We start from the raw sequence: 27431 nt of genomic DNA on the forward strand, positions 1-27431 counted from the left end.
AAGCCGAAGGTAGGGGTGCTCAGCTCTTTATTGACGTGCACAGTGCTGCTCCACAACCCGATACACCCACAGGAGCAAACAGGGCGCGCAGACAGAAGGAATGCCCTCAGGACAGGCGACAACACAGACGGACACCATAAGGGCAGGTGGCTGCATGGAGATGAAGCGCGCATTCCCCCACCCATCCTGCACCCCAACACCCTGCAGGACCCCACCTGCACCCAGGGGGACAACGAGCAGCATTCTGGTTTGGGTTTCTTGTACAAACTGTGGAGCACACCTTTGGAGTGTAAGCCCAGAGGGGACAACCCATGACCCCTCAGGAACAGAGGGCACCAACCTGGGGGAGCTGCGGTGTGCAGCAGCAGAACCGTTCACCACAAGTGCCTGCTCCTTCCCCATCACCCCACAGCCGGGGCAAGGAGAGGCATGGCCACAACCTGAGGGCAGTGCTAAGCTAGGGGGACATAGGAGCACAGGGCCCTGCTCTGATATGGCTAACTACAGGGAGAGAGAGGTCTGGAAACAACTACACACTTCAAGTATTGAGTGATTTAAGGTCTCTTCCCCCGCTGCTGCACTCGGTGGTGTTGAGCAACCTAAATCCACGCTAGGGACGAGGAGAACATCGCAAGCGACTGCTGGCCTAATGCATGGGGAAGGGGCGCGGGGGTGGAAGAGGTGGGGGTGCCAGCAGCTCATGGCACGGGCACCACACGCATGGTGTTGGTGTAGCCGGAGCCAGGGCGCCAGCCCGTGAGCACGATCACCAGGTCCCCGGTCTTGAAGAATCCACGGGCTTTGCCTGGGGAAAAAGACAAGAGAGTGTCAGCACCCAGGTCCCCTCACATCCTCCTTCTCTAGCTTATTAAAGCAAACCTGGTTTCCTGCTGGCAGCTATTTCAAGGCTGCTGTGACGAAACCACCGTCCCATTTCCCCGTTAGATGCAGTGCACTTATGCAACCACGGTCCCCTAGATCCCAACAGCAGCACCAGCACCGTCCCTATGCTGCAGGTTGCGCTGCAGCCCCGCACAGGGCAGGCCCTAGCCCCGAGAGCAAGGAAGGAGCACATCACTCACCAACATTCATGCCCAGGTTCACACGGAGATCCACATCCTCTGCCCAGGAATCATGGGCAGGCTGCTTGCACAGCACGGGGAAAACGCCGCGGTAGAGGTGCGCCTGGCGCGCCGTTTGGTCATTGCGGGTGACAGCAATGATAGGAGCCCGCGGGCGGTACCGGGACACCAGGTGTGCAGACCTGCAAGAAGGAACAGGCACAGTGTGAGGCACCGCACTGCGGCACAGACGAAACCAGAGAGCCACCTCCGCCTGCAGCTCAAGGCTCTGCCCGTCATCCTGGAGAGCCCTGCCACTTCTGGAAGCGTGCCACGTTGTGACCAGGGGATGCTTGCAAGAGCCAAGCTCTACCAGCAGAGCTCAACGCTCAACTCACTTCTCCATTTAGCAATGGGGCTGTGCAACACCAGAAGGCAACAGACCCTATGCTGGTCTTGTGGGTGAGACTGCCTCACCCCTGGGTTTCAGAGTGCCATCTGCATGTTCTGGCCCGGACACAAGCATTTATTTGCCTCTGTTGCTACGTGAAGGTGGCTAGGTGCCATTTATTCCGAACTCTGCAAGCTCTCCTTGGCATCTCAGCAGTCCCCACAAGTTCCCACTGTTCTCATGAACCCTCACTTTAAAAGGTGGAACAAGCCTGCAGAAGTAGCGCTGCTGAGGAGGATGCTTCCAGAGGGCAAAAACCATGCCAGGGAAAGGCAGAGCCACCCCAAAAATGGGTCTGACCACAGCTCACCAAGGGGTTTAAGCCCCAGAGGAGAGGCAGCCAACATTTAATCCCACACGTTCATCCTCCCAACCCCCGAAGCAGATGCACTGAAGCAAGTGCCTTCATCTGGTCTCACTGTAGGGAGCAACAAGTTCCTGTGAATGCAGCTGCCACCCACATACAGGCACCAGTGCCTCCATACAGCAGGCAGCATGCACTGGGTGGCAATTTCAACCTCCCCTCCCTTAGGCTCTGCTTGTAGGGAAAAAAAAAAAAAAAAGAAGAGATGAAAGCTGCACAGCCATGCCATTTACAGCTCCATCTTTCTGACATACATGCCAACAGCTTTGTTAGCTTTTGCAAACCTTGTTTTCTGCAGCCAAGCTCAGCAAGAACCTGGTTCAAAAGCCCCTACTCACACATGCCAGCTCTCAGACAATCCTCCCCACACCACCCAGCAGCTCTAACAGACACAGGTACTCCAAGGCTGTAACAGAATCCACAGCTAAAAATATTCAAATACCAGAGTTCAAATCTTTCCAAAAAGGTCAAGTGTAAGACTGGAACCTTTTACAAAGAAACTTTAGAAGGGTATCCAAAACTCAGTGCTCATATAGTCGTTCCTCATCTCTGCACAAAGTGGCTGCTTCAAATCATTTTAAGCTGTAAATTTAGGTTAAGGGTTCACTGAAGGGTTCTTCAGGTAGGCCATGCCCAGCAGGCACGTGGTCATGTCTCCATTGCACCACTAGTTCCGTTGCCAACTCCACGCAAGATACTCAGATTCTCTTCCAGAAAGTAGTTTGAGACTTATGGTCCAACACGCTTTGAGCGTGGCTCCTCTAGATGGAAAAGCTGCTCATGGCCAGGCCACAGCCCTGTGCTTCGTTTCCACTCCACAACAGGAAGAGCAGTGTATCAGCAGCTGTCAGCACGGCCTGTCAGAAATCCCTCCCTACACAGCTCCAGCCCGCATCGCTGCCTCACCTGCGGCCACACTGCTGAGCTCACCTGGCAGCGCTTGAAGCTGGATGCCTGCTTCTTCAGCAGGACTACTCACAGGCAGGCACTGGGAAGCTTGTAACAACTTCCAACACATTCAGTTCCCTTGTTTGACAATTCTGGTTAAGCATTCCTCTCTTCACCCCTCTCATGCTTAGGGGAGCTGGGCTGGTGCCCAAAAGGTTCAGCAAGGTAGCAGCCAAACTACAGCTCCTTCAAGAGGACAAAGCCTTGATTAAAAGATTCTGCATCTGCTGAACTTCTAACTCTACTGCTAACTTGAGGACTTCTTGCTAAGAAGTTGGAAGCCACAGCACTTTTTCCCTCCACTCTTCCAGCCAGCGCTGCTGGCAGAGGTGCCGTGCAGAACAGGAAGGGGCAGGGCCTGGTGCCGATGCCACGCTGGCAGGCTTGGGAACCCAGCGCTGCGTGTGTGCAGATGTTTGAGATGTCTGCCACCTCCCAGGAATCGCCGCTGCCAGAACCTGGGCTTCGCTGCTACAGCTTTATTTCAAGGCACTCTGTGCGGGTCTCCTTCCCCCAACTCAGTCACAGAGCCGAGGGAACCTGCTACCTCCTACCTTCCAGACTTGGTGAGGACAATAATGGCCCCGCTGCAGCACTTGAAGGACGCTTCCACAGCGCCAACAGCAGCGGCCTCGGTGGGATCGCAGTTCAGGGAGGTCAGGCGACGCAGCTCCTCAAACAGCTGCCTGTGAAAGATGGCGGCCTCCGCCTCACGGGCAATCTAGAAGAGCGACACGCATTCGGGAAGACAACATTCATGTCAGTCACGCACACAGCACAGGGTAGGGTGAGGTGCTCTGTCAGAGAGGTGTCACAGAACTGCTGCCAGCTTGACTTTCAGAAGAGTTGCCAATGAGCCAAAATCGGCTTCAGCACCACCTTAATGAACAAGTAATTTGATCCTCCAAGTTTTTCCTCCCCAATTGGCGGCACCTCGCCCTACTGAGCCCACACTCAAGTGACATTCATGCCCAACTGCCAGGCACTCTTGCTCTGCTCCTACCTACCTGGGGTCCTGCCCTGCAGATACCAGAGCTGCGCACTGCTTACCAACACCTGCAACGTTAAGCGTGGTTTCATTCCCGCAATGCCTGGCACACAGCACATATCTAGCCCGCATGCTGGGAACAAGCATCAGTTACCTCACAGAGCCTACGCCTCTCCCCTCTCTGAGCCCTACCTGCCAGACTCGGTCATAACTATCAGAGCTGCTGCTAAGCATTTAAAGGAGGCCTCCACTGCGCCTACTGCCATGGCATCAGCAGGGTCCCTGTGATGTACACTGAGGCGTAAGATTTCTTCGAACAGCTGACGATGGAACATTGCAGCCTCAGCCTCACGAGCAATCTGCAGGCCCGAGGAAGAAGGGCAGAGAAGAGGAAAGAAAAGAAGGAAAAGTAGACCAGAGTAACATGAGATCACATTAATTTGCTTAATTGTCATAGTAATGCATGCAAGAGGACACTAAAGGTCAGGCTGCGAAACGCTCTTTGGCTCTCAGGCTGCAAGCCTGCTGAACGCAATGCCACACATCATACTGCAGCTGCACTGGCTGCCCCACACCATCCAGCTGACAGGCATCTCAACAGTGGCATTCTTGCTGTATTTTGGACTCTTTTCAGAGCAATGAAATGCAGTTTGCTTTTCAGGGACTGAAGCGTAACTCCTCAGACCACACTTCCTTGCAGCTGCTTATTTCACTTCCTGATGGTTCTTCCCTGGAAAGGGAGATGTGCTCCCTCCTGGCTTCATCTAATTTAACTAAGAGCCAAAGAAGTTTCACACCCAAGTGCTGTGCCAACTTCTCTTTCAGTAATAGAGGAACAAACAGAAGCAAGCCTTCCCTACAGGGTTGTCTTACCACCTACAGTGAGGCATTTATGCCAGGCTCAGACAGACCAGAGGTGCACAATTAAAGGCTTGCTGGTCACAGCCTAAGCACGTGCAACAAGTTCAGTGATTTAATTCATCCCAGTAGCCTGAGAATTGCTCATGTTAGAAGACAATTCCCATCTCAGAAGGCTCTGCTCACCTTTGACAACCCGATAAAGAAGGCTTGCAGAGACTAGAAAAGCATGCAGAGGCTGATCTTCTCAAGGATGCTTCATCTCCTTACTCCCAAAAGGGAACAGCTGCCACACAAAGCATGACAAGCTGATGTTAAAGCAAAGACTATAGTGCCATTGTCATGAAAGCTTTGTACTTCCAATAAAAATTTTGCTACTCTGGTGCTAATGGATTATTGTTCATGATGCTGGAATTATCCCTCTTCCACAGATAACAGTTTAAGCCAAAGTAGTTAAGTGTCTTATGTCTAAATATAACAGGACACGTTACAGACAGGAACACAAATCCAGAGCCAACACACTGGTCCTAAAGCACTCAGTTTTGTTTCTGCTGGCTTCACGCTTACTCTTAGGTCAAATGGAATATACATCTCTACCTGAAAACACTGCAGGCACTGGTAGGCAGGCAGCACACCTTCAGCTCCCAGGCCAGTGGCAGGCAGCTTTGCACTACATGCAGAGTGAACCTGAATTTAGTGGTAAGGCTGCTTCCCCATTGGCAAGAGTCAGAGTGTGCATGTCCAAGTGCCTGCTCTGAAAATGGCTTCAGAAGGGCACAGCAATTCTTCACTGCACATCACAGCAGGCCTTACTTGCATGGAAATGGTTCAAGTGTTTGTAGTTGGCATGCAGGTAGGTTGCAGGGTGGAAGGGAAAGGAAGGAAAGTGGAAGAACTACGCATGACGTGGTCCCATTAGACAGAAGGGCCAGGTCAGCATCTGAAAGCTAAGGCAACTGTAGATCATCAGCTGGAAGTGGAAGAAAGCCCACTCCAAGAAGTAGGAAACAGCCTGCCCAACATTTGGAAACTTGCTGCCAACTTCAAAGCACTTCTTTCTTGCTGCAGAGATTGCCAGTCAGGAAACAGAAGGCTCATTCCTGTGAAGCTCACTGGAAAGTGATTGCTACGTGAAACTGCGCAGCAACCCAGCAAAACTCTGGGAGAGAGGAGTTAAGCCATTTAAATAGTGCAAAGAGTGCAGACCCTGCTCATTTGCAGTGCTGCTGATGACCTTGCCGCCTGTGCCTACATACATTACACAACATAAATCTGGATTTGCTCCTCTGCAGAGTAGGAGAAAACTTCCAGTAGATCTCTAGGGGCCTGGCAGAAGGAGCACCATTATTCCCCTGCTCTGCAGGAAGAAGGAAGCATGGGCAGGGGGTATGGAGCTACAAGCTCAGACAGGTTGCACTGTACCTAAGCTTTCGGGCCAGAACTACAACATTCACTGCAGTAAGTTTCCAAATCTTGGTAGGAAGACAAACCCTCTTGAAGTAGGGTTGAAAAACTAAGGAAGAACTTTGAGTCCGCAGTTACAAGCTGAATTCTAAGCCAGCAGTCACTATCAAGTCACATTTTGTTATTTGCCATGTGAAAAAAGCAGCACTCCATACTGACCAGGTACAAGATGTTTAGATAACGCACTGCAAACAGAAACACTAGCTCAGTGCTTTCATCTGTATCACCTGAACCGCAGGTGAAACTACCGTGATTCACAGCCCTAGCGAGAAGGGAAAGCCAGTACTTCTAGATGCTTGGCATCGGCATTTTTTGATGAACTGAAACACAAGCTGGGTTAACTTGAAGCAGAGCAGAGGTTTCTGGCAGTTCAGGCATGTAAAAAAACATGGTGCTGTCAGCACTCGTGCAACAAACACTCCCACCACCAAATGCACCAGGTGCTGGATGCAATATCTCAAGCCTCCTCCCCATCCCCCCCCGGTCCAGAGGAGTCAGCCAATACTTTTTGTTATCTAGAAACACACTGCTTAATAAGCAGCTTCCTGACCTTGGGGAAGTTTAAGGCATTTAAAACACTAAACTGCATAAGGCATTCAAAGAAATTCATACCAAGGTAGCAGTCAAAAAGCCTTCACCTTGGCCTTAAATCAAAATGAATGTGGTTCAATCAAAGTTTTAGATCTCTGAGCACTGCAAAGCAGTTCTCAGCTCCACCTGACAGTAGTGTGCAGCATTCAATGTGAAGTTTCAGACCCCCCAGCACCATGCCAGGTAAAACAAACCCCGCAGTGGGAGCATGAACCAAAGAATTGCTGCTGTACACCGCTAGGTGCTGCCACCTAGCACCAGGCATTTACATCTTCAGGTGTGGACTCAGATGGAAGACAGAGCACTGCCACTTGCACCAGGACGGCTACTCACAGCGTGCTGCATGCGCACGGCCTCCAGTGGGTAGTCTCCCTTGGCGGTCTCCCCAGACAACATGATGCAGTCCGCTCCATCCAGAACTGCGTTGGCAACATCGCTGCCCTCAGCGCGGGTTGGGCGAGGTTTCTTGATCATGCTTTCCAACATCTGCAGAGAAACAAGTCCAAAGAAGTCAGGATTCGGCAGAAGGAAGCAGTTGCTTTTTCCACTAAGGCACTTCAATGCACTTGCAAGGTACAAGTTGGGATACAGCCTGATTAGTGCCAGGGAAGAGACATTCTCCTGTAGTTCCAGAGCCAAGAGGGGCCTGCACCCTAACAAGCTTTGCATTATAGCAAGAAAGATGATATTTTCTTCCTGCTCTACACTTGCTCATTTTCCGAAGGGATTTAACTCACACAGCACCACAGATGCTGTATTCTGACTTTCCAATTCAACTTTTCAGCACCAGGGCTTGGTCCAAGGAACTCAACTTGGGAGATTTACTGCAGTGCATGCTCTTGTCCCTTTTTGAGGCTGCTACTGACACGCTGTTCCAGTTGGAAACGTTTGGCTGGTACATCCAGAATCTCACCTAATGACTGCCTAGAGTCAGTCTGCACTATCCTACCAGAAGCACACACTTCCACAGCCTGTGCCCAGAGCAAGTACAGCTAGAAAGTCAGCCCTGCCAGTGCCTGAGGTCTGTCTGCTCGTGATCTGTACTGAAACATACAAAGTTGAGGAGTGTCAGCTTCCCCCCTTCACTTGCAGTTCCCAGAACAAGATTATATCGCTGTTCTTTTTTCCAGTTCCTTCTAATGCAGCAGCATGGGTGCAACTTCTAAGAGACCTGGGACACAGCAACTCAGAGCAATCCTTCTGTTAGATACAGATGTGCTGCTCTAAGATGCAAAGTGCAGGTTATTTTTCCCCAAAATTTGTTTGGTCACAGCCTGGAAGGCTCACATAGTACAAGGTTCTAAGGAGTAGAGCCTTCAGCAGCCAAGCCTTACTGGGGAAGATCTCAAATCCTTGAAGTGCCTCAAGATGAGTTGTTCAGCCACCGCAACATCTCTTGGCTCTTGCTTCTCACCCACTAGCAAATGCCATCAAGGACTTGCCCCCAGAATCTCCCCGCAGCATGCAAGGACAGCTGCTGTCACTCCCACCCTGCTAGACCCACAAACATCCAGCAGTTACAAGCTAGCTTTGTGTTCTGAGCACCTGAGTGGCACAAATGATGGGTTTGCCAGCCCTGTTGCAGCGCCCAATCATCATCTTCTGTGCAAGGAACACTTTTTCAGCAGGGATCTCAATACCCAGGTCACCACGGGCCACCATAATGCCATCACTGGCCTCCATGATCTCATCAAACCTGAAAGCAAGAGAAGAGATTCATTATCTCCTTTGTTCTGAGGGCAGACCCTCTGCTTTGTCCTCCCCTTTCTGAAAGGAAGCATCACTCTAGAGCCTGATGCGCAGTCACACTACCAGCACACTGACCTTCCAGGTGCCATTCCGGTATCCTGTAATACCATAGCAGGAGGAAGAAAAACAAGGTCAAGCCATAGGACAGTTCCTTAAGCCATACATAAACAGATTAAGAGGAGCAAGAGTTCACCTGATACATTTTAGTCTGATAGCTTGTCACACATTTGGTGATTCCATGCATTAGCTCACCAGTTTGCATCCAGAACAGGGAAGTCTGAACTCACACTCACTACAAAGAGTGATGCAGATTTCTGAGGAGCTACAGCATGAAAGGGCCGCATCCTACTGCTACAGGGTGGAGGACTTGCAGTGTCACTCATGCAAAGCTCACCTGCGCACACCCTCGTGATTCTCAATCTTGCTGATTATCTTGATGTGCTTTCCCTTTTCCCCTAGCACCTTCCTGACAGCATGGACATCAGCAGCTTTACGGATGAAGGAAGCGAACACCATGTCCACGTTCTGCTCCACGCCAAATTTCAGGTCCTGAATGTCCTTCTCTGAGACTGCAGGCAGGTCGACTGCAGCACCAGGGAGGTTCACTCCCTTCTTGCTACCAAGCATGCCACCGTTCTCAACCTCAGTCATGACAAAGTCCTTGCCTGAAACAGATCCATTCCCACAGTCAGAATACAGCAGGGTTAGCTCCCCACCGTCAGCTCCCACACCTCCACCCTGCCAGAGTTGCCTGAGAACCACAGTGTTTACAGCAATCACACAAGATAGAAGTGCACCACTGCTCTCCTTGGACTCCCTAACACATGAGCTTATAACTTACCCATGGGAGAACAGCAGATTTTTTCCCCATGCAGGAGACTGGGGCTGCCTCCCTCAAAGAACTAGCAGGCTACATTTCAGCTCACAGCCATCCCATAATATCCAAGAACCTCAACTGCACCTCCCTGCACACTCTGAGGTTACAGGAGATAACTTCAGGCTAGAGCAGCTTTTTGAACCACTATGAAGGAAACACTGGGGAACTAACTTTCCCATCCATTACCAGTAAAGCTAGTTCAGTTTCTAACCACAAAACACAGGGTTTATGTTGTAAATTCCCTCAATTCTGAATAGAAAGAATAAATTAACATAGGTGAATAGGCAGATGCACGTCCCCCACACATTCATCTGTACAAGGTATTTTAGATGACTAGTGAATGCCAGCTCAAGCTAATTACCCCAAGCTGAGCAAAACTTTTTTTTAAACTTTAACATCTCATAGCAGCATTAAGCCTTAGATGTCAGTGCTCATTTCTTTAATACAGAACTTAAAGAACCACTCCAGGGGTGGTAAAAAAAATCACTAAGATTCTTAGGGAAGACCAAACAGGCAGAGCTAGCGAATCCTGGGAGGGCTGCTACACACCTTTCTCCTTAACCAGCAAGGAAATGAGACCATCATCCACATAGATTTTGCTGCCCACATCTATAACTTTGATGAGGTTCTTGTAGTCCACCCACAGCACGTTCTCATCGCAGTTCTCCATGAAGGCATTGTCCAGGGTCACTTTGAGAGATGCGCCCTTCTTGAGCTCCACTTCCGCTGTGCCACTCTGCATGTCAAAACAAGTACTTCAGAAAAGTGGGGAAAAAACCAAGCTGCCTCCCAGCTTGCAGCAGTTTTTGAAGACTCTTGTGGTGCAAATGCCAGAGACTGTACAGTTATTTTGTTCTCAGAAAGCAGGCCAGGGGAATAACATTATCTAGTCTTAGGCACTGGAAAAGGTGAGGGGAAAAAAAAAGAGAGCAACTTACTCCCTTGATGAGTCCAGTTCGGATTTCAGGTCCCTTGGTGTCCAGTGCAATAGCCACAGGTCTGTAGGTGATCGGGTCAGAAGCAAAGCTCTCTGTAGCCTCTCGCACGTTCTTAATTGTGCCCTCATGATACTGGAAAGGAAAAGAGACAGCAACTTTCAGCCTGCTTCTACCCAACTGCTTGTGCTGCACACCCTGAACACTACTCAAGCAAGATAAAACATCAGCAGCTGGAGGACTGCACGTGTGGAAGGACTGAACTCCAGGAACGCATCGCAGCTAAGCGACAATTGTACACAGCTACTGCCTCCTCCCCTCAGAGCTCGAAAGTGAAGGTGCCACTGCCCCAGAGGCTTTCAACCTTACCCCCAACTATCAGTCCCAGCAGCACGACCTAACCAAGGACTCTGCTCTGCTGTCAGGCATATGGGTGGACACTTTCACAACTCTGGCTCCAATCTCCCCTAGGGATAAAGGATTTACTCAGAGGATATTATCCCTTTACGTATTTGCATTTTATTTTGAGAGCTAAAGCAACCACAGCCGGAAATTCAAGGCTCTGTCATCGCACACCAGGCTTCAAAACCCTTCCAGACATACATGAGCATTTTGTTAGTAATGCCAATTACAGGACAGTTTCACAGGGAAATTCCCATTTCAATCATCTGAAACAAGCTTCAGATGATCATTAAGTCAGTTTGCTATCTAGTTTAAACAACACTAGAGATAAGCTTGGCAGAGTTATGCAACACTTGGCAGGCTCCTGAAGATAAGAAATGCCCTTTCCCCTCCCTGTGGCACGGGATGACAGCATGCAGCCTGGCTTACCTGGCTGCCCTCACATCACCTGCCTTGGGATCAGGAAGGTGCAGCTGCAGCAAGCTGTGCTCAGGTTGGTGTGCATGCCCTCAGCCAGAAATACACTGCAGTTAACTCTCAAGAGCAGAAAAAAATTAAGTTCACTGATCAAGTGCACAAGCAGAGACTGAGGAGGCACCTGGCCCTTCCACACACCGCAGCTATAACAGAGGCAGCACAGGAAACATGCCTGAGCAGAGTCGTGGGGCTTATCTGCTCCCAGTCACCCGGGACATTTTATTACTTGATAAAGATCAATGACCAGCTCCTAGGGAGTCTGACTTCCTCGAGAATTACATGTGACAGGAATGCTGACAGGAGCTGAAGTAAAAGCAGGCTTCCTCCATGAAAGAGCTTCAAGGTCTAGCATCTGGTCGCAGCTGTTAACTCGAGCCCTGTTACGTGTTTTAGGATGAACACTGGAACTGAAACATGTGCAGCACACGAAAACCCCAGGCAACTGTGGTGGACAACGGAGTGTTTGAGGAACCAGAAGGGAACTCAAGCTTGCCTGGTTACAGCTGGCAGTCAAACTGGGCAGGAGATTGCAGCAAGACCAACTGCTGTCACCTAACCTCCATCTAAACCAAACATGCAATTGGGCTGTACTTCACCCAAAGCCAAACCACATTCCCTGTCCTTCACCTCAGCTAACAAGCACACCAACCACAGCACTGTGCTCAGACTGCTTAGAAGGTTCAAGCTTGGTCACCAACTCCCCACTGAGCCACCTAGTCGGTAGCAGCACATGACCACTGAGGGGTGAAGTCAGTCCATACAGCCCTTTCTACATTCAAATTTTGGTCATCTGCAGCCTGCACACTGCTGCTACCACAAGCCAATAACAGTCATGGTCCAACGGCTGTCTGCAGCTAAACATCAGACCTTTTGATTCCTGCAGTGCCCTGTGGCCTTTAAAGGCCATGAGGGTGAGAGGTCGAGCTGTTACGCACCTCAAGGCTCATGGTTCACTAAGTAAAGCCACCGACAGCTGTCATTTGGTTACAGTTTGACATTTTGAAAGCTGGAGGGCAGCCAGTCTAAGAACTCAGCCTCAATGCTAAGGGTGGCATTCTCGGCAACCTGGAATGGGATCCTTTGCTCCTGCAGTGTTGCTGAGGATCTTATCTATTTATATCAAAAATGGCTCGTCCACCACAAGCAGTGTTGATTTCTCCTGACCTTAGAGGTTTATTGCCCCCCTCGCAAGTGACATGCTGCTAGCCTCATGACTACCAGGAACACAATCTGAGCGGCTGGCTAGCCAGGCAAATCCAGGAGCTCAATTCTTTCAAATACACATAGTAATTATTTCAAATGACTTACAACCTTCTTTTGAGACATGGTTATTTGCTGACCGCTTGCAAAACCTCCAGCAGTGAAGCGCGGTGAACAACTGATACCTGTGTACTCCTGCAGAGGTGCACAGTTAACTCCTAAGCAGCGGTCTTGTAAAGAGAACAAGAGTTCACTTCCCCACGAGGGTGGGAAAGAAGCAAAGGACCTCAGATATCAGCTACCTGGCTCCCAGGTGGAGGAAGGTGCAGAGAAGGGTGTGGAAACAACTTGAGCTGCTTCTAAAAAGCACTGAAATGTTATCAGCAGTCTAAAAGGCTTGGTATTTACAGTTGGCATGCTTCCCTCAAACATAAAGCTAAAAAGTTTCGTCTTCCTACACTACCACAGCAGCTCTGGAGTAAGCTGGATCCCTTCCTGCAGAAGGGAAGGAAGGGATCAGCATTCCCAAGTTCAGGGCAGAGTAAGCCCCATCCCCACCCTTACCTCGTGGGTGCCATGCGAGAAGTTTAGGCGGGCAACATTCATTCCAGATTTAATCATTTCCTTCAGCTTGTCCACAGAGCGGGAGGCTGGGCCTAGAAGGAGGAAACAGTTTGAATATTAACTTGATAATAAATAATGAGATAACCCACCAACGTCAAGCTGTTTCACGTGCACGGGATAAGTGAGGTGTAGTGGATACAGACTTGCTCAACACGAAATCAGCTCCTTTGTCTTAACTTGACTTTTGGGAGTGCATTTGAACCCAACCAGTTCAGATTTGGCTGGATTTACTCCTAGCAATAAAACCGGGCAGGCAGGCATGGGAAAGCTGTGTTGTTTCAACAGACAGACACAGCCTTGGCAATGGATGAAGGCAGAAGCCATCCCACATTCCCACAATGAGTTTCACCAACACAGAGATTCACAGCCTAACATGAGCCACAGTTCTCTGGAATCCACATACCGATGGTACAGATGATGCCGGTGTTTCTGGCAATGGTTGGCTCAGAGTCAATGTCCAGGCGGCACATGTGCTCCAGAAAGGTGTCTGCCATGGCAGCGTGCAGCTGCTGGGTCTGGATGAAAGCGGTCCCTGCATCGTGGTGCTTCGACATGGTTACTGGAGTTCGGTGTCTGCAAGAGAGGAAAACGGTGCTGGGTTTAGGGATCGCCCCTGCTCACTCACCATGCAGAGACACCAACACACCCACGTGATGAATATGAAGGTAACAAGAAAGCTGCTACTGGGTCAGACTATCGTTACGTTCCTACTTGAGAGTCTTAGGTACAGGCAAGACACACTTCTATTTAAATGTCATTCCCCATGTACACCACCCAAAGCTCACCTGCCTTCTATGCAGAAGTTCCCTTCATAGCTTCTCTTCATTGCCAGTCTTCCCCTGGAGCTACACAACGCAACAAAATTCAAGTGCTTCAGTGCACAGGCAGCGCGCTGCCCGCTCCCTGCCCACTCTCAGGCCATCTCTCCTAGCAGCCTGGGGACCGGGCGGCCAGCTGCTAGCGTGACTGCAGGCGTGCTGCATGCGGGGACGCACCTCACCACACCAAGTGCACCTAAGCTTAACCCGGCCTTTAAGCCTGCACAGATAAGCAGACTTGAGTTGATTGAACATAACACCGGGGCAGACGACGCGAACAGGACTAAAGAAACCTTGAATGTCCTCAAGGGCCATCTTCAAATAATGACACCGTGGGGTCTCCCACAGCCCCTGCATTTGCGGGGGGGCAGAAAGCCTCCACAGGGCTCAAGACTAGTTATTTCTGGGAGTAAGAAACTCCATGCTTGCCTCCACAAGATGAAACCATCTCCAGAACAGCAGGGAAGGTCCCGACCCCATGAGAAAGCTGAAGTGAAACCTCACAGCCGTATGCTGCAATGGGACGACCCGCCACTGGGGATTTTGTCCTCAAGCAGCAATGCAGCTAAAAGCTGCTTGACCTCTCCTCCCTGCACACCTTCCTTCTGCGTTTATGCCCAGGTGGGAGAGGACTTTGTGCTTGCTGGCTGGGCAAGGCTCAGCTTCTTGGCGTGCTGGTGCCACCACCCCAAGAGCACTGCTACCCATGGGGAGGCTGCTCGCCCTCAGAACGCCATCAGCACACTGAGCCACACAAGGATGCACTCCATCTGCTACAAAAAAAGGAGCTCACTGCACACGCTGCACCTCCAGCTGTACAGGGCATTAATAAACCAGCAGCTCCGCCAAAGCTGGGCTGAGCAGAAGGGAACAGCACGGAGGTCCCCCGCCAGCCGCTCCCCCCACCTACGTGCCGATCCTCTCGCAGGCAGCCCTGACTCACCATCGCCTCATTGCTGCGCGAAATGGAGCGCAAAGACGGGCCAGCAGAAACCATAATTTGTCCTGGCAGGCGTCCTTCACCTCAGCCCTGCCAGAAGCTGCTGATTCACTCGAGTCAGTACAAGAAAGCCTACCCACATAAAAGCCTCAACAAAGGCGCCTTATTACGGGGATGCCCACTGCTCAGACCTGAACACTGTGTTTCAACCCTCTAACATCTGCCGGCGCATCCTGGAGCACCTGCCGGGCAGTGCAAGAGGCTCTGCCGGGAAACTGCCTCTGCAAACAGCAGCAGAAAGGGCCTGTGGGGAATGGGGTCCAGGGGGAGACAAGCACAGGGTGCGATTTGTGTATTCCCACAACGGCAGGCAGGAGCTCAGCCTCCCTGCTCCAGAGGCAGCTTCCTCCTCGTGGAAACTCCCCACCCACAAGTCATTTGTAAGTGTGATTTTCAAGCCCCGGAGGCTTTACAATTGTATAAAAAGGGAGGAGAGCTAAGTCGCTTTGAGTCAGAAACCCCTGAGATTTTCCAGCAAATTCGAGGAGATCAGAGACATGGAGATGCTGTGACCTTGCCCAAGGGGGAGAGAGGAAATGCAGCAGCAAAAAAAAAATAAAAAAATCCCAGACATCATCTGCCTGGCTGCAGGGAACCCAGTGTTCCTGTGCTTCCTCCTGTATGCTACTTTCATGCATTTGCAAGGAGCAATACTCAAAGGCGGGGTTTTATAACCCTGAGAGGAATGTCTGGCATCTCCCACTTTTTGTTTTTTAAATCAGCTTCTCAGGAACACCTGAAGGCACTCTGAACTGAGCTAGGAAGGGAGAAGTAATACCTTGCAAAGCCTGATTCCTCAAGCAAAGCTGCTTTCCTTTCTCGGGGCATAACTCTTAAATCCCCAAAGGTATCACCCCGCTTCAGGCAGGGCACGCTCAAGATGGCCGGTGCTTCCCCGGCCGCTGAACGTTCCAGAAAGGCAGGACCGTTGGAGGGCAGCGGGCAGGGCTGAAGCAGCGGGGTGACTCAACGCGAGTTGCAGCAGGGAACCTCCGGCTGCGGCATCCCAGCTCTGCCCCGGGGCAGGAAGGAGGCACAGCCAACCCCCCCCCCACCCCCACCCCACAGACACAGCCGCCTAGCTGCGTGCAGAGCAGGCAGCCAACACGCCAGCCCCCCTCACAGGGAGGGGAAGATGACTCTTACTGCGGGAGGTTGCGCCGCAGCCTTATGCAACTGCAAGATGGCCTCCAAAGGCAGCCCTCGTGGGGCCGGCCGGGATGGGCCAGCGAGCCAGCAGGCAGGAGGATGAGCGTTGCGTACCATCATTACGTGTTGCTTTGCTGCATCTGCCCTTTCTAGAGGGCAAGGGCACGGAGCAGGCTTCAAAGAAAAGAATCGAAGTAGAGACGACAAAGAGAAACTTTTCTAGGGGGTATAGCTGGAGCGCGCACATCTTCCAGCTTCACGGCGCAGCAGGCTGCGCTGGCACGGGACTAGCAGCTCCGCCGCACACCGGCAGAAATCAGGGCTCCGTGCTTCAGAGCCTTACAGCGGGAGGCCTCGCCCGGCAGCAGCCCATGCCGTACGTGCGGGCCCGCACAGCGCGGCACCGCCCCGCGCCCCCCCCCACCCCCTCCCCGGGGACGCACAGTGCGGGCACGTGGCCGCGGCGCTCTGCTCCCGGGCACGGCGAGGTGCGCGGCCCCGGCCCCACGCGGCCACTCCGCCACGACTCGCAACCGCCCGAGCGTTGCTCCGGGAGCGGGGCGCGGAGCCCCGTGCTGACGGCGGCGATTTCGGCTCCCACGTGGGATGCGGTTCTCCGGTTACCCCCGTCACCCGGCCCGGTGGCGGCGCGTGCTCTGGAGCCGCCCCCGAGGCGGGAGGGTACCAGCACCCGGCCCTGCGCACCACGCGCGCCCCGGGAGGGGCGCTCCCGCCGACCCGGAGCGGCACGGCACGAAGCGGGCTCCGCACGCCGCCTCGCCGCCCCGACGGGCGGCCGCCGTCCGCTAACAAAAGCCCCATTCACGCACCCCGAGCGCTTCAAAGCCCGGGACGGGGCGGGGGGATGGGGCCGGCGGCCGCGCCAGGATGAATAGAACCCCCGAGGCAGGGACGGCCGGGAGCCTCGGGAGGAGGCGAGCGGAGCCACTGCACGTGGCCGCGGCGTCGCCGGCTGACTCAGCTCGGGCGGGCGGAGCGCTACGGGCACCCACCCGCCCGCCCTTCCGCCAGCGCTGCCGTTATCCCTGCCGCGTGGAGCCGCCTCGCGCCGCCCTCTCCCCTCAGCGCTCCCCTCGGCGCCTCAGCGCCCGGCCCTGAGCGTAACGCTCCCGCTTAAACGTCGGGTCCGGCGACGACGGCGGCCTCGGCTGCCCGCTCGCCCTCCTTCAACGCCCTCCCTGTGCGGGGCCGGAGGCCGCCGTTACCTCCTGGTGCTGCTCCCGCCTCCGCGCCCCACGCCCGTCCTGTCCGAGCGCCGCCGCCGCTCTGCACGCCGCCCCGCCGCGCTGCCAAGGTGATCCCGGCCGAAGCACCGCCCCGTGGATCCCTCCGCCCGCTGCGCAATGGGGCGAACGGCAGGGACTCTTTTTTTCGGCGGACGCGCAAGCTGCGGAGGAAGCGATGTGACTCTCAGTCGCCGCACAGCCAATCAGAAGGTGGCGCAACCACAGCGCACGCGGGGGAAGAGTGGCCGCGGCCTTAAAGGGACCACGCTGCTCTTAAAGAGGCCGCGATGCTCTTAAAGGGGCCGCGCTGCTTTTAAAGGCGCCGCTCCTCTCGACTCGCCCACCGTGCCCCGTGCCCACGGTACCTGCAAGGATGCCGGGCGGCCGAGGGACTCCGTGAAGCGGCTCCTGCTGGCCCCTGAGCCGCCCCACGATGTCCTGCATATGTCATTGGGGTTGTCCCCAGATTTGGGGGACAAAACAGGTGTCCCAGGGAGAAAAGGTCAATGTACCCACGTGGCTTCGTCATGCATAGCCCCCCCAACGCGATAACAGCCCTCGGAAGATAGAGGTGCAGGGGAAGACGTGCCATCCCCCTGCTGCCAGCCCTGTGGTCTGGGGACAAAAATAGATGCTTAGGGTACAAAAATAGGTGTCTCGAGTTACAGAGCAGGCCTGGGCACCCAAACTTGTCAGCAGCCATCATGTCGGTGTCCCCATGGCTCTGGGTGGCACAGGGTGAGGTGTCCCCAGGTCATCTCAAAAAAGGGGAGAGAGAGGCGGGGACATGAGTGCACTGTGCTGGAACTATGGGGACATCATGCCAGCAATCATCCCAGCTTGGGCCATGGGGACACTGCTGAGGACATGGGGCCCCTACCTAGATGTTCCGCATTGGGATCATCAGGACGCTGTGCTGGGGACTCTGGGGACAATGTGTCAGCACCATGGGGAGGGGCCCTGTAGTGAGGTCCTCTTGGGGTCCTTGTGACAGTGAAGTGGGACCCAAGGTGGGCACATAGATCCACAGCCATGGGGACATTGTGCTGGGGATACTGGAGACACTGAGTCGGGGCCATGGGGACCCAATGTGGGACCAGAGAGACTGGGAGGGACCGTGAAGGACCAGGGGGACCCCACAACAGGGACATTGAGTCAGGATCATGGAGACACAACATGGGACCATGGGGGACCATGGGGACACTGTGCAGAGAGCATGGGAATCAGATGTGGGCCCACTGGGGAGCACCATAGGGACCCTGTGCTGGGAACAATGAGTGAGGAGTGCAGGGACCCAATGTGAGGCCATGGGGACCCAACATGGGGTCATGGGGACCATGTGCTGGGGACTCTGAATAAGAACCTTGGGGACACAAAGTGGGACCATGAGGGATCATGGGGACACTGAGGTCCACAGGGATCCAATGTGAGGCCACAGGAACCACTGGGACCCAACACAGGGCCATGAGCACCATGGGGGACCATGGAGACTCTCTGCTAAGGTCATCTGGGGACACTGAACAGAGTCCATGGGGACACAGTGGAGGCCATGCAGGACCCAATGTGAGGCCACGGGGACCCAACATGGGGTTGTGGGGACGCTGTGCTGGGTACACCAAGTGAGGAGTGCAGGGACCCAGTGTGAGGCCATGAGGGACCATGGGGACCCAAAATGGGGTCATGGGGACCCTGTGCTGGGGACACTGAGTGAGGGCCATGGAGACACAGCATGAGGCCACGGGGGACCACGATGGACTGTGAGGGGCCACAGAGACTCTATGCTGGGGACACTGAGTGAGGAGTGCAGGGACCTACTGGGAGGCCATGGGAACTCAACGTGGGGTCATGGGGACCCTGTGCTGGGGACGCTTGAGTGAGGACCACAGGGACCCTACGTGAGGGCACGAGGGGCCATGGGGTCCCAACATGGGGCCACAGAGACCACGAGGGACTGTGAGGGACCACGGGGACCATGTGCTGGGAACACCGAGTGAGGACCATAGGAACCCAACACAAGGCCATAGGGGACCATGGGGACGCAGTGTGAGGCCATGGGGGACCACAGAGGCCCCGTGCTGGGGACACTGAGCAGGGTCCATTGGGACACAAAGTGGGGCCGTGAGGACCGCGGGGACACAACACGTGGCCACGAGCACCACAAGGGACCACGGAGACTCTATGCTAAGGACATCTGGGGACACCGGGCAGAGCCCATGGGGACCCAGCGTGGGGCCACGGGGCACCGGTGCCCGCCGGCAGCCCCCGGCCCCACTCGAGGCGCGCCGCGCGCAGCCGGGACGAGTCGGGGTTCGGGGCCGGGGTCCCCGCGGTGACGTCACCTCCCGGGCGGCGTTGCCGGGCGACGGAGGCGCGGGGCCCTGACGTCAAGGCCCGATGGCCGCCCGCCCGCCCGGCGGCATGGAGGCGGCAGGGACGGGGCCAGGCCGCGGGCAGCGCTGAGATGGTGAGGGCCGGGGCGGGCCGTGGGGACGCGGGGCGTGGGGACGCCGGGACGCCTCGTCTGGGGCCCGCGGGCGGCTCTGCGGCCGGGCCTCGCGCACAGGCCGCGCTGCGGGCGGTGGGACTGAGGGGGGACGGCCGCGAGCGCGGGGCTGGGGTCCCCCGAGTCTCCCCCGTGTCCCCACCGTGTCCCCTGCGCTGCCCCGAGTGGTGGGAGCCCCGCGGGTGGAGGAGGGAGGGGCTGAGGGAGCTGCCCGCTCCCCATCGGTTGTGGGGTCCCTGCGTGCTAACGGTTGGGTGCCCTCCCCGGCCTGCACCCCAAACCTGCACCCCCAGAGCCTGCATCTCCCAATCTGCTCCCCTAAACTTGCACCCTGCAAACCTGCGCCTCCAGAACCTGCACCCCTAAACCTGCACCCCAAACCTGCACCTCAAACCTGCACCCCAGATCTGCTCCCCTAAATCTGCATTTCAAACCTGCACCTCCCAATGTGCACCCCAAACCTGCACCCCTAAATCTGCACCTGCAAACCTTCGCCCCAAAACTGCACCTCCCAGTCTGCACCCCCAAACCTGCACCTCAAACTTGCACCCCAAACCTTCACCCCAATATGTACCTGCAAACCTGAATCCCAAACATGCATCTCCAGAACCTGCACCCCAATCCTGAATCCCAAACCTGCACCCCTGAACTTGCTCCCCTAAACTTGCACCTCCCAATCTGCACCCTCAACCTGTACCCCAAACCTGCGCCTCCAGAACCTGCCCCCCAAACCTGCACCCAAACCTTCATCTCAAACCTGCACCTCTCAGCCTGTATCCCCAGAACCTGCACCCCAAACCTGCACCCCAAATATATACCTCCCAAATTGCACCCCAAACCTGCACCTCTCAATCTGCACCTCTAAACTTGCACTCCCACAACCCGCACCCCACACCTTCACCCACAACCTGCACCCCAAATCTGTACCCCATATCTGCACTGTCAAAACTTGGACCCCTCAGTCTGTAAATGCCCAAAACCTAGACCCCTCAATCTGCACCCCGTCCCGCACCCCTAAACCTGCACCCTGCAAACCTGTAGCCCCATAACCTGTACCCCAAATTTGCACCCCAAATATGCATCTCAAACCTGCATCCCAAAAACACGTACCCAAAAATCTGACCCCCAACCTGAGCCTCTAAACCTGCACCTCCTAATCTGCGCTCTGCAAATCTGCCCCTCCAAAAGTGCCCCTTGAACATGCTCCTCTAAACCCACACTCCAAATCTTCACTCCAAAGCCTTCCCCCTGTCTGCACCCCTAAACTGCACCCCACCAATCTGCTGCCTCAAACCTGCAGTCCTCAATCTGCCCTCTAAACCTACACCCAAAAACCTGCACCAGTAAGTCTACCCCCAGATTTCCCCCCACGATCCTGCAGCCCCAAACCTGTCCTGCAAACCTACTCTCCCCAAGCCTGCTCCCCAGACCTCTGACCCTTGATCTGCACCCCAAACCTGCTACCTCCCAACCTGCATCCCCAAATGTGCCCTTCAGACCTGCCCCCAAACCTACATCTTTCAATCTGTCCCACAAACCTGCAACCCCCAAAGCAGTCTCAATGCATCCCCTCATTCTGTGCCCCCCAAACCTGCACCTCAAGCCCAACCTCCCCAAACTTGATTGTCATCCTTCTCCTCCCCCAGTCTCCCCCTCCAACCCCTCAAACTGCCCCCAGTCCACCCCAACAAGTTTCCCAAAAATATTCTCCCCGAAATTCTCCCCCCTAACTCTCTGCCCCCCTTCCCTCTTCCCGCAGGATCTCAAGGGCCAGTACTGGACGGACGATGACTCCGACGGGGACAATGAGTCCGAGGAGTTCCTCTACGGGGTGCAGGTAAAGCCGCCATGGGAACGAGTGCCACCTGGGGGCTCGGGGATTCCCTGTCCCCTTTGTGGGGCTGTGGGGACACCAAATGTGATGGTGCTGCTGCAGGGGACATGTGCTGCCGACCTGTACCGGCACCCACAGCTGGACGCCGACATTGAGGCCGTGAAGGAGATCTACAGCGAGAATGCCGTGTCCGTCAGGTGGGTGCACCTGTGCTGTGACATCCCGGGGCACCTGGCTGTGACAACGCCTTGTCACTCGGTGGTGGCACACCCGGGACCCACGTTCACGCCTGTCACCGTGCTGCGTGTCATTGCAGGGAGTATGGGACCATTGACGACGTGGACATCGACCTCCACGTGAACATCAGCTTCCTCGATGTGAGTCCCCATGGTGCAGGGGGGATCTGTGAGGTGGCACTTGGGTCCCCAAATCCAACTTGGTGTCCCCACGGCTGTCCCTTGGCAGGAGGAGGTGGCGACAGCCTGGAAGGTGCTTCGGACAGAGCCCATCGTCCTGCGCCTGCGCTTCTCCCTCTCCCAGTACCTCGATGGCCCCGGTGAGTGGGACGAGCAGTCGGGGTGTTCCCACACGGCTGTGTGAGCCCCGTGCTGACCAGCAGCTCTCTGCCCACAGAACCATCCATCGAGGTCTTCCAGCCGTCCAACAAGGAGGGCTTCGGGCTGGGGCTGCAGCTGAAGAAGTAAGAACTGAAACGCTGCGGGGTGGTGGAGTTGGGGCAGGTCACTGTTTTTGTAGAATCACAGAATCGTTTGAGCTGAAGGAGACCCTTGAAGGCCATCTAGTCGAACCCTCCTGCAATGAACAGGGACACACACAGCTCCATCAGGGATCAGAGCCCCCACCAGCCAGACTTTGGGTGTCTCCAGGGAGGGGGCATCCACCTCCTCTGGGCAAATTTTGTCCCCAGATCAGCTGGCTGCCACATGTCCCCATCACACTGTGTCTTCTTGCTGGCCTTCAGACAGGCTGGTCACTGGGTTTCCATGGGGTGCAGCAGGAGTTAGGCTCAGCCGAAGCACCACTGGGTGTTGGCATCCCACCTGGGCACCCGTGTCACCTCTCTGCCAGGATCCTGGGCATGTTCACATCACAGCAATGGAAGCATCTCAGCAACGACTTCCTGAAGACCCAGCAAGAGAAGCGGCACAGCTGGTTCAAAACGAGTGGTACCATCAAGAAGTTCCGAGCCGGCCTCAGCATCTTCTCCCCCATCCCCAAGTAAGGTTCCAGAGATGTCCCCATCTTCCCAGTGCCTTGGTTCCCCCATTTGCTGAGGAGAACGGGAGCTCCCCAGAACCCCAAAAGCAGGGAGGTGAAAATTCAGTGCTGGATGTATGGGAAGGGAGGAGCTGGGAGGGAAATGATCCTCTGGGGAGGGTGATGGTGACAACCGTCTCCTCGGTCCTGTGCCCGCAGGTCGCCCAGCTTCCCCGTCATCCCGGACTCGGTGCTGAAGGGCAAGCTGGGCGCTCCCGAGGTGCGCGTCAACCGCCTGATGAACCGCTCCGTCTCCTGCACGGTGAAGAACCCCAAGGGGGAAGTGTTTGGCTACGCCCCCAGCACCCAGGCAGGTGTCGCCCCCTTCAACATCCTGGTGGGTGTCAACCCCGGCTTGGGGCTCACTTTGCTCTCCCTCCCCTTCCCATGTGGCATCAGGGGCACGTGTCCCAGCTGTCCCTCCGGGATGGCCTTGGATCCCCCGGGGCTTTTGGGGGATCCTGATGCTGTGTGGGGTGCACGGGAAAGGGGTAATGCATCTGGCGCCGCTCTGGCTCCGTCGCAGGTTGGTGGCCACTGTAAGAACGTCCCCACGCTGGAATACGGCTTCCTCGTCCAGGTGAGCACCCTGTGGCACTGTCCCTACTGTTCCTTTGTCACTCTCCGGGCCACCATGGGGCTAACGCTGTGCCTTACCCACAGATCATGAAGTACGCAGAGCAGCGCATCCCAACACTCAATGAGTACTGCGTGGTGTGTGACGAGCAGCACGTCTTCCAGAACGGCTCCATGCTCAAGGTATGGCAGTGCTGGGGGACGGGCGGCTGTGCGTGTCACCCTGTGTCACCGTCACCGAGTGCCCGTCCCCTCTGCAGCCAGCTGTGTGCACCCGCGAGCTGTGCGTCTTCTCCTTCTACACCCTGGGCGTGATGTCTGGTGCAGCAGAAGAGGTGGCCACAGGCGCTGAGGTACATGGGGAGTGAAACAGGTGAGTGACATGAGGGTGGAAGCTCTGGGGTCACCCCATGACCGTCTCGGTGGCCAGGTGGTGGACCTGCTGGTGGCCATGTGCCGTGCCGCACTGGAGTCCCCCCGCAAAAGCATCATCTTTGAGCCTTACCCCTCTGTGGTGGACCCCAACGACCCCAAAACACTTGCCTTCAACCCCAAGGTAAGCAGTGGGGTGGCAGCAAAGTGGTGCTCCCCAGCACCGGGCACTGACACCCTTCTGATGGCCACCCCACTGCTGTCCCACATGCAGAAGAAGAACTACGAGCGGCTGCAGAAGGCGCTGGACAGCGTGATGTCCATCCGGGAGATGACCCAGGTACATGGCAAGCCCTAGCTCTGCATCCTGGCACCATTTTGGATGTTTACATGGGATTTTGGTGCCTGTCTACATCATGGGTTGGTGACATGGGGTTTCATGGTGCTGTGCCTCTGCCAGGGCTCCTATCTGGAGATCAAGAAGCAGATGGACAAGCTGGACCCGCTGGCACATCCCCTTCTGCAGTGGTAAGGCCAAGGGTGCTAAAGGGATGGGATGAGACAGGATAGGAGGTGATGGAGTGGAATGTGATGGAGTGGGTTGGGATGGGATATAACGGAATCAAGGAATCATTAAGGTTGGAAGAGACGTCTAAGATCATCTAGTCCAACCATCAACCCATCCCCCCCATGCCCACTAAACGCGTCCCTCGGTGCTACATCTCCATGGTTCTTGAACACCTTGAGGGATGGTGACTCCACCACCTCCCTGGGCAACCCGTTCCAATGCATTACCACTCTTTCTGAGAAGTATTTCCTAATATCCAATCTGAACCTCTGCTGGCACAGCTTGAGGCCATTGCCTCTCATTCTATCACTGTTACCTGGGAGCAGAGGCTGACCCCCACCTCACCACAACCTCGTTTAGGGAGTTGTAAGGAGCAATAAGGTCTCCCCTGAGCCTCCTCTTGTTCAGACTGACCCATCCCAGTTCCCCCAGCCACTCCCCATAACACTTGTGCTCCAGACCCCTCACAGCTCCATTGCCCTTCTCTGGACACGCTCTAGGGCCTCAGTGTCTTTCTGGCAATGAGGTGTCCAAAATGAACACAGTAGGGCTAGGATGGGATGCGATGGGATGTTATGTGATGTGATGGGCTGAGATGCAGTGGGATGGGATGCATTGAGATGGGATGGGATGTGATATGATGGGATGGAATGGAGTCAAAAGTGTCTAGAACAGCTCCTGGGACAGATGGGACTCAGGTGGGACCGCACTATCTCATTTTCCTTCTATTCCTCTCCCCCAGGATCATCTCCAGCAACAGATCCCACATTGTCAAGCTGCCACTCAGCAGGGTAAGTGGCCTGGCCGGAGCTGCATGGGTGTGAGCTGCACGATGTAGGATGTGGGCTGTAAGGTATGGGAGGTGGGATGTGTGATATAGGATATACCTACAGGATGTGCACTCATAGTGTGAGATGGAGGATATGGGATGTGGGATAGAGGAGGTGAGATACGGGATATGGGAAGCTGGAGGAGGGGTGCATGGGTATGGCATGGGGGTATAGGGGTGTGGGATGTAGGTTGTGGGGTAGAGGGTGGGGGACATGTGGGATACGGGCTTGGAACAGGAATGAGAGGATGCTGCAGGAAGTGATGGGTGAGCTCCTGGCAATCCTGGCCCTCCTGCCACAGCCAAACAGCTGAAAAGTGCTGAGGTGGGTGCAGGGCTGGGGGCTGCCGTGCATGATCTGTGTCTGTCTGTCTGTCCTCTCTCCCCATCGGCGCTGCCGTTGCTCTCCCCTTTCCACTGGTAGCAGCTGAAGTTCATGCACACCTCGCACCAGTTTCTCCTGCTGAGCAGCCCCCCAGCCAAGGAGGCCCGATTCCGCACCGCCAAGAAGCTCTACGGCAGCACTTTCGCTTTCCAGTGAGCAACTGTGGGGCGGTGGGGGTCTGGCGGGATCCCTATGGGGCGCTGCGGGGCCGAGCGCCCTGGGGCTGACGCTGGCTCTTGCAGTGGCTCTCACATTGAGAACTGGCACTCCATTCTGCGCAACGGGCTGGTCAACGCGTCCTACACCAAGCTGCAGGTACTGCTCGCCGATGCCGGTTTTGGATCCGGGCAGGTGGGGAGGGATGTGGGCAGCCCCAGGGGTGCTGTGGCCGTGCCTCATGCCCAGGCTGCCGCGGGTGCCACGTTGCTCACCCCGGTGTTTTCCTGCAAGCTGCATGGAGCAGCCTATGGCAAGGGCATCTATCTGAGCCCCATCTCCAGTATTTCCTTTGGATACTCAGGTAAGAGGCTGCCCGCGCCGCTGGTCCCGCCTGCGCTCCCACCCCGCTCCCTGCATGGCACAGAGGAGCCGCATGGCATTGGGATGCTGATGCGTCCCGGCGCATCCCGTGTCCTTCCCCCACACCAGCCTCTCCCCAGCAAATCAGGGCATTCCGATACACCCTCTTGGTCACTGGGGGAAAAAAAAACAATAAATGGGCATTTCCTAGGCTGAAAAAATGACTTTAAGGTGACGCGGTGGCTGCTTCTTCCTTGTGCCAGCTCTGGAAGGCACTGCTCCCACCGTGGGGGTTTGGGGTTGCCCGCAGGACAGAGTGTGGCCATCCCTGTGGCATCTGTGATATGTGTCCTTGCCAACGTCCCTGCGTCACCCCGGGGTGCTGCTGCCTGGTGGTGGCCACATCCCCACCCTGGGTGCCCCGTGGGCCAGGAATGACCTCTGTGTCACTTGTCCACAGGGATGGGGAAAGGGCAGCACCGGATGCCTTCAAAGGACGAGCTGGTGCAGAGGTACAACCGGATGAACACCATCCCCCAGGTGACACAGCGGGAACATGGGGCTGGGGCCGGGAGTGGGTGGGGGTGACGCCGGCTGCTCTCCCTACAGACCCGCTCCATCCAGTCCCGCTTCCTCCAGAGCCGTAACCTGAACTGCATCGCGCTTTGCGAAGGTGCGGGGCCACGGGGGGTGGTGGGCCGACGGGGTCGGGTGTGCTGGCGTGACGCCCTCAATGGGGACAGCCCCCACCTGGCGGCCCCTTCCCTCCGCAGTCATCACCTCCAAGGACCTGCAGAAGCACGGCAACATCTGGGTCTGCCCCGTCTCGGACCACGTCTGCACCCGCTTCTTCTTTGTGTGAGTGCCAGCGCTGTCCCCACGTTCACGCCCACCCTGCGGGCACCGCTAACGCTTTTCCCTCCAGGTACGAAGACGGCCAAGTGGGAGACGCCAATATCAATACTCAGGACCCCAAAATCCAGAAGGAGATCATGCGTGTGATCGGGACTCAGGTGTACACAAACTGAGCAGCGGGGACCCCACTGCGGGGTGCTGAGCGACGGCCCCGGCTGAGGGCGGGCGCACGGGGTTGGCAGCGAGCGGTGACGTGCGGGGACACCGGCGGGCGGCAGCGGGGCCGCAGCTCCTCCCTGTACAGAGACGAGCAGCGGGGAGCAGGTTGCAAGTTCCCTTGTCCCCCCCACCCCGTCCCTGACCCCGCGCTGGTGGCTGTCCCTGCTCGCGTTTGTGGCGATGGCGTTTTTATTGATGAGAAACTGAAGCAAAAAAAACCCAACAGAACACACGTACACACACACACACAGAAAAAAAAAAAAAAAAAAAAAAGAGGAAAGCAAGCTGTG

The 27431-nt window shown here is 55.5% G+C and overlaps 2 protein-coding genes across 11 annotated transcripts; one reads left to right on the plus strand and one right to left on the minus strand.

Annotated features, from left to right (window-relative positions):
* On the minus strand, positions 11-17339 carry PKM (pyruvate kinase, muscle). Of its 3 annotated transcripts, none has more exons than XM_021407036.1 (11): positions 17183-17339; positions 13393-13562; positions 12930-13021; positions 10290-10421; positions 9901-10087; positions 8869-9139; positions 8271-8421; positions 7059-7211; positions 3379-3545; positions 1083-1264; positions 11-805 (listed from the first exon to the last, which is right to left on the minus strand). In XM_021407036.1, the coding sequence occupies exons 2-11, from the start codon at positions 13541-13543 to the stop codon at positions 699-701; spliced, it is 1593 nt and encodes a 530-aa protein (XP_021262711.1). In that variant the 5' UTR covers positions 13544-13562; positions 17183-17339; the 3' UTR covers positions 11-698. The 3 variants fall into 3 exon arrangements, with proteins under 3 accessions (XP_021262711.1, XP_021262710.1, XP_021262709.1); XM_021407035.1 differs by lacking the exons at positions 3379-3545; positions 17183-17339 and adding exons at positions 4005-4171; positions 13775-13799; XM_021407034.1 differs by lacking the exon at positions 17183-17339 and adding an exon at positions 13775-13798.
* Positions 19543-27375, plus strand: PARP6 (poly(ADP-ribose) polymerase family member 6). 8 transcript variants are annotated; one of them, XM_021407023.1, is made up of 22 exons: positions 19543-19667; positions 21466-21543; positions 21643-21737; positions 21857-21917; positions 22006-22096; positions 22174-22240; positions 22630-22779; positions 22978-23155; positions 23345-23398; positions 23482-23577; positions 23655-23747; positions 23825-23950; positions 24041-24106; positions 24227-24294; positions 25077-25125; positions 25588-25700; positions 25791-25863; positions 25999-26068; positions 26528-26607; positions 26677-26740; positions 26841-26925; positions 26993-27375. In XM_021407023.1, exons 1-22 carry the CDS (start codon positions 19665-19667, stop codon positions 27093-27095), a joined length of 1863 nt encoding a protein of 620 aa, XP_021262698.1. In that variant the 5' UTR covers positions 19543-19664; the 3' UTR covers positions 27096-27375. The 8 variants fall into 8 exon arrangements, 6 of the variants coding, with proteins under 6 accessions (XP_021262698.1, XP_021262699.1, XP_021262700.1 ...); XM_021407024.1 differs by having other exon boundaries at positions 25591-25700; XM_021407025.1 differs by having other exon boundaries at positions 22978-23128.

Source organism: Numida meleagris, chromosome 9 (assembly GCF_002078875.1).
Source record: "Numida meleagris isolate 19003 breed g44 Domestic line chromosome 9, NumMel1.0, whole genome shotgun sequence".
In the NCBI taxonomy this organism is placed as follows: domain Eukaryota; kingdom Metazoa; phylum Chordata; class Aves; order Galliformes; family Numididae; genus Numida; species Numida meleagris.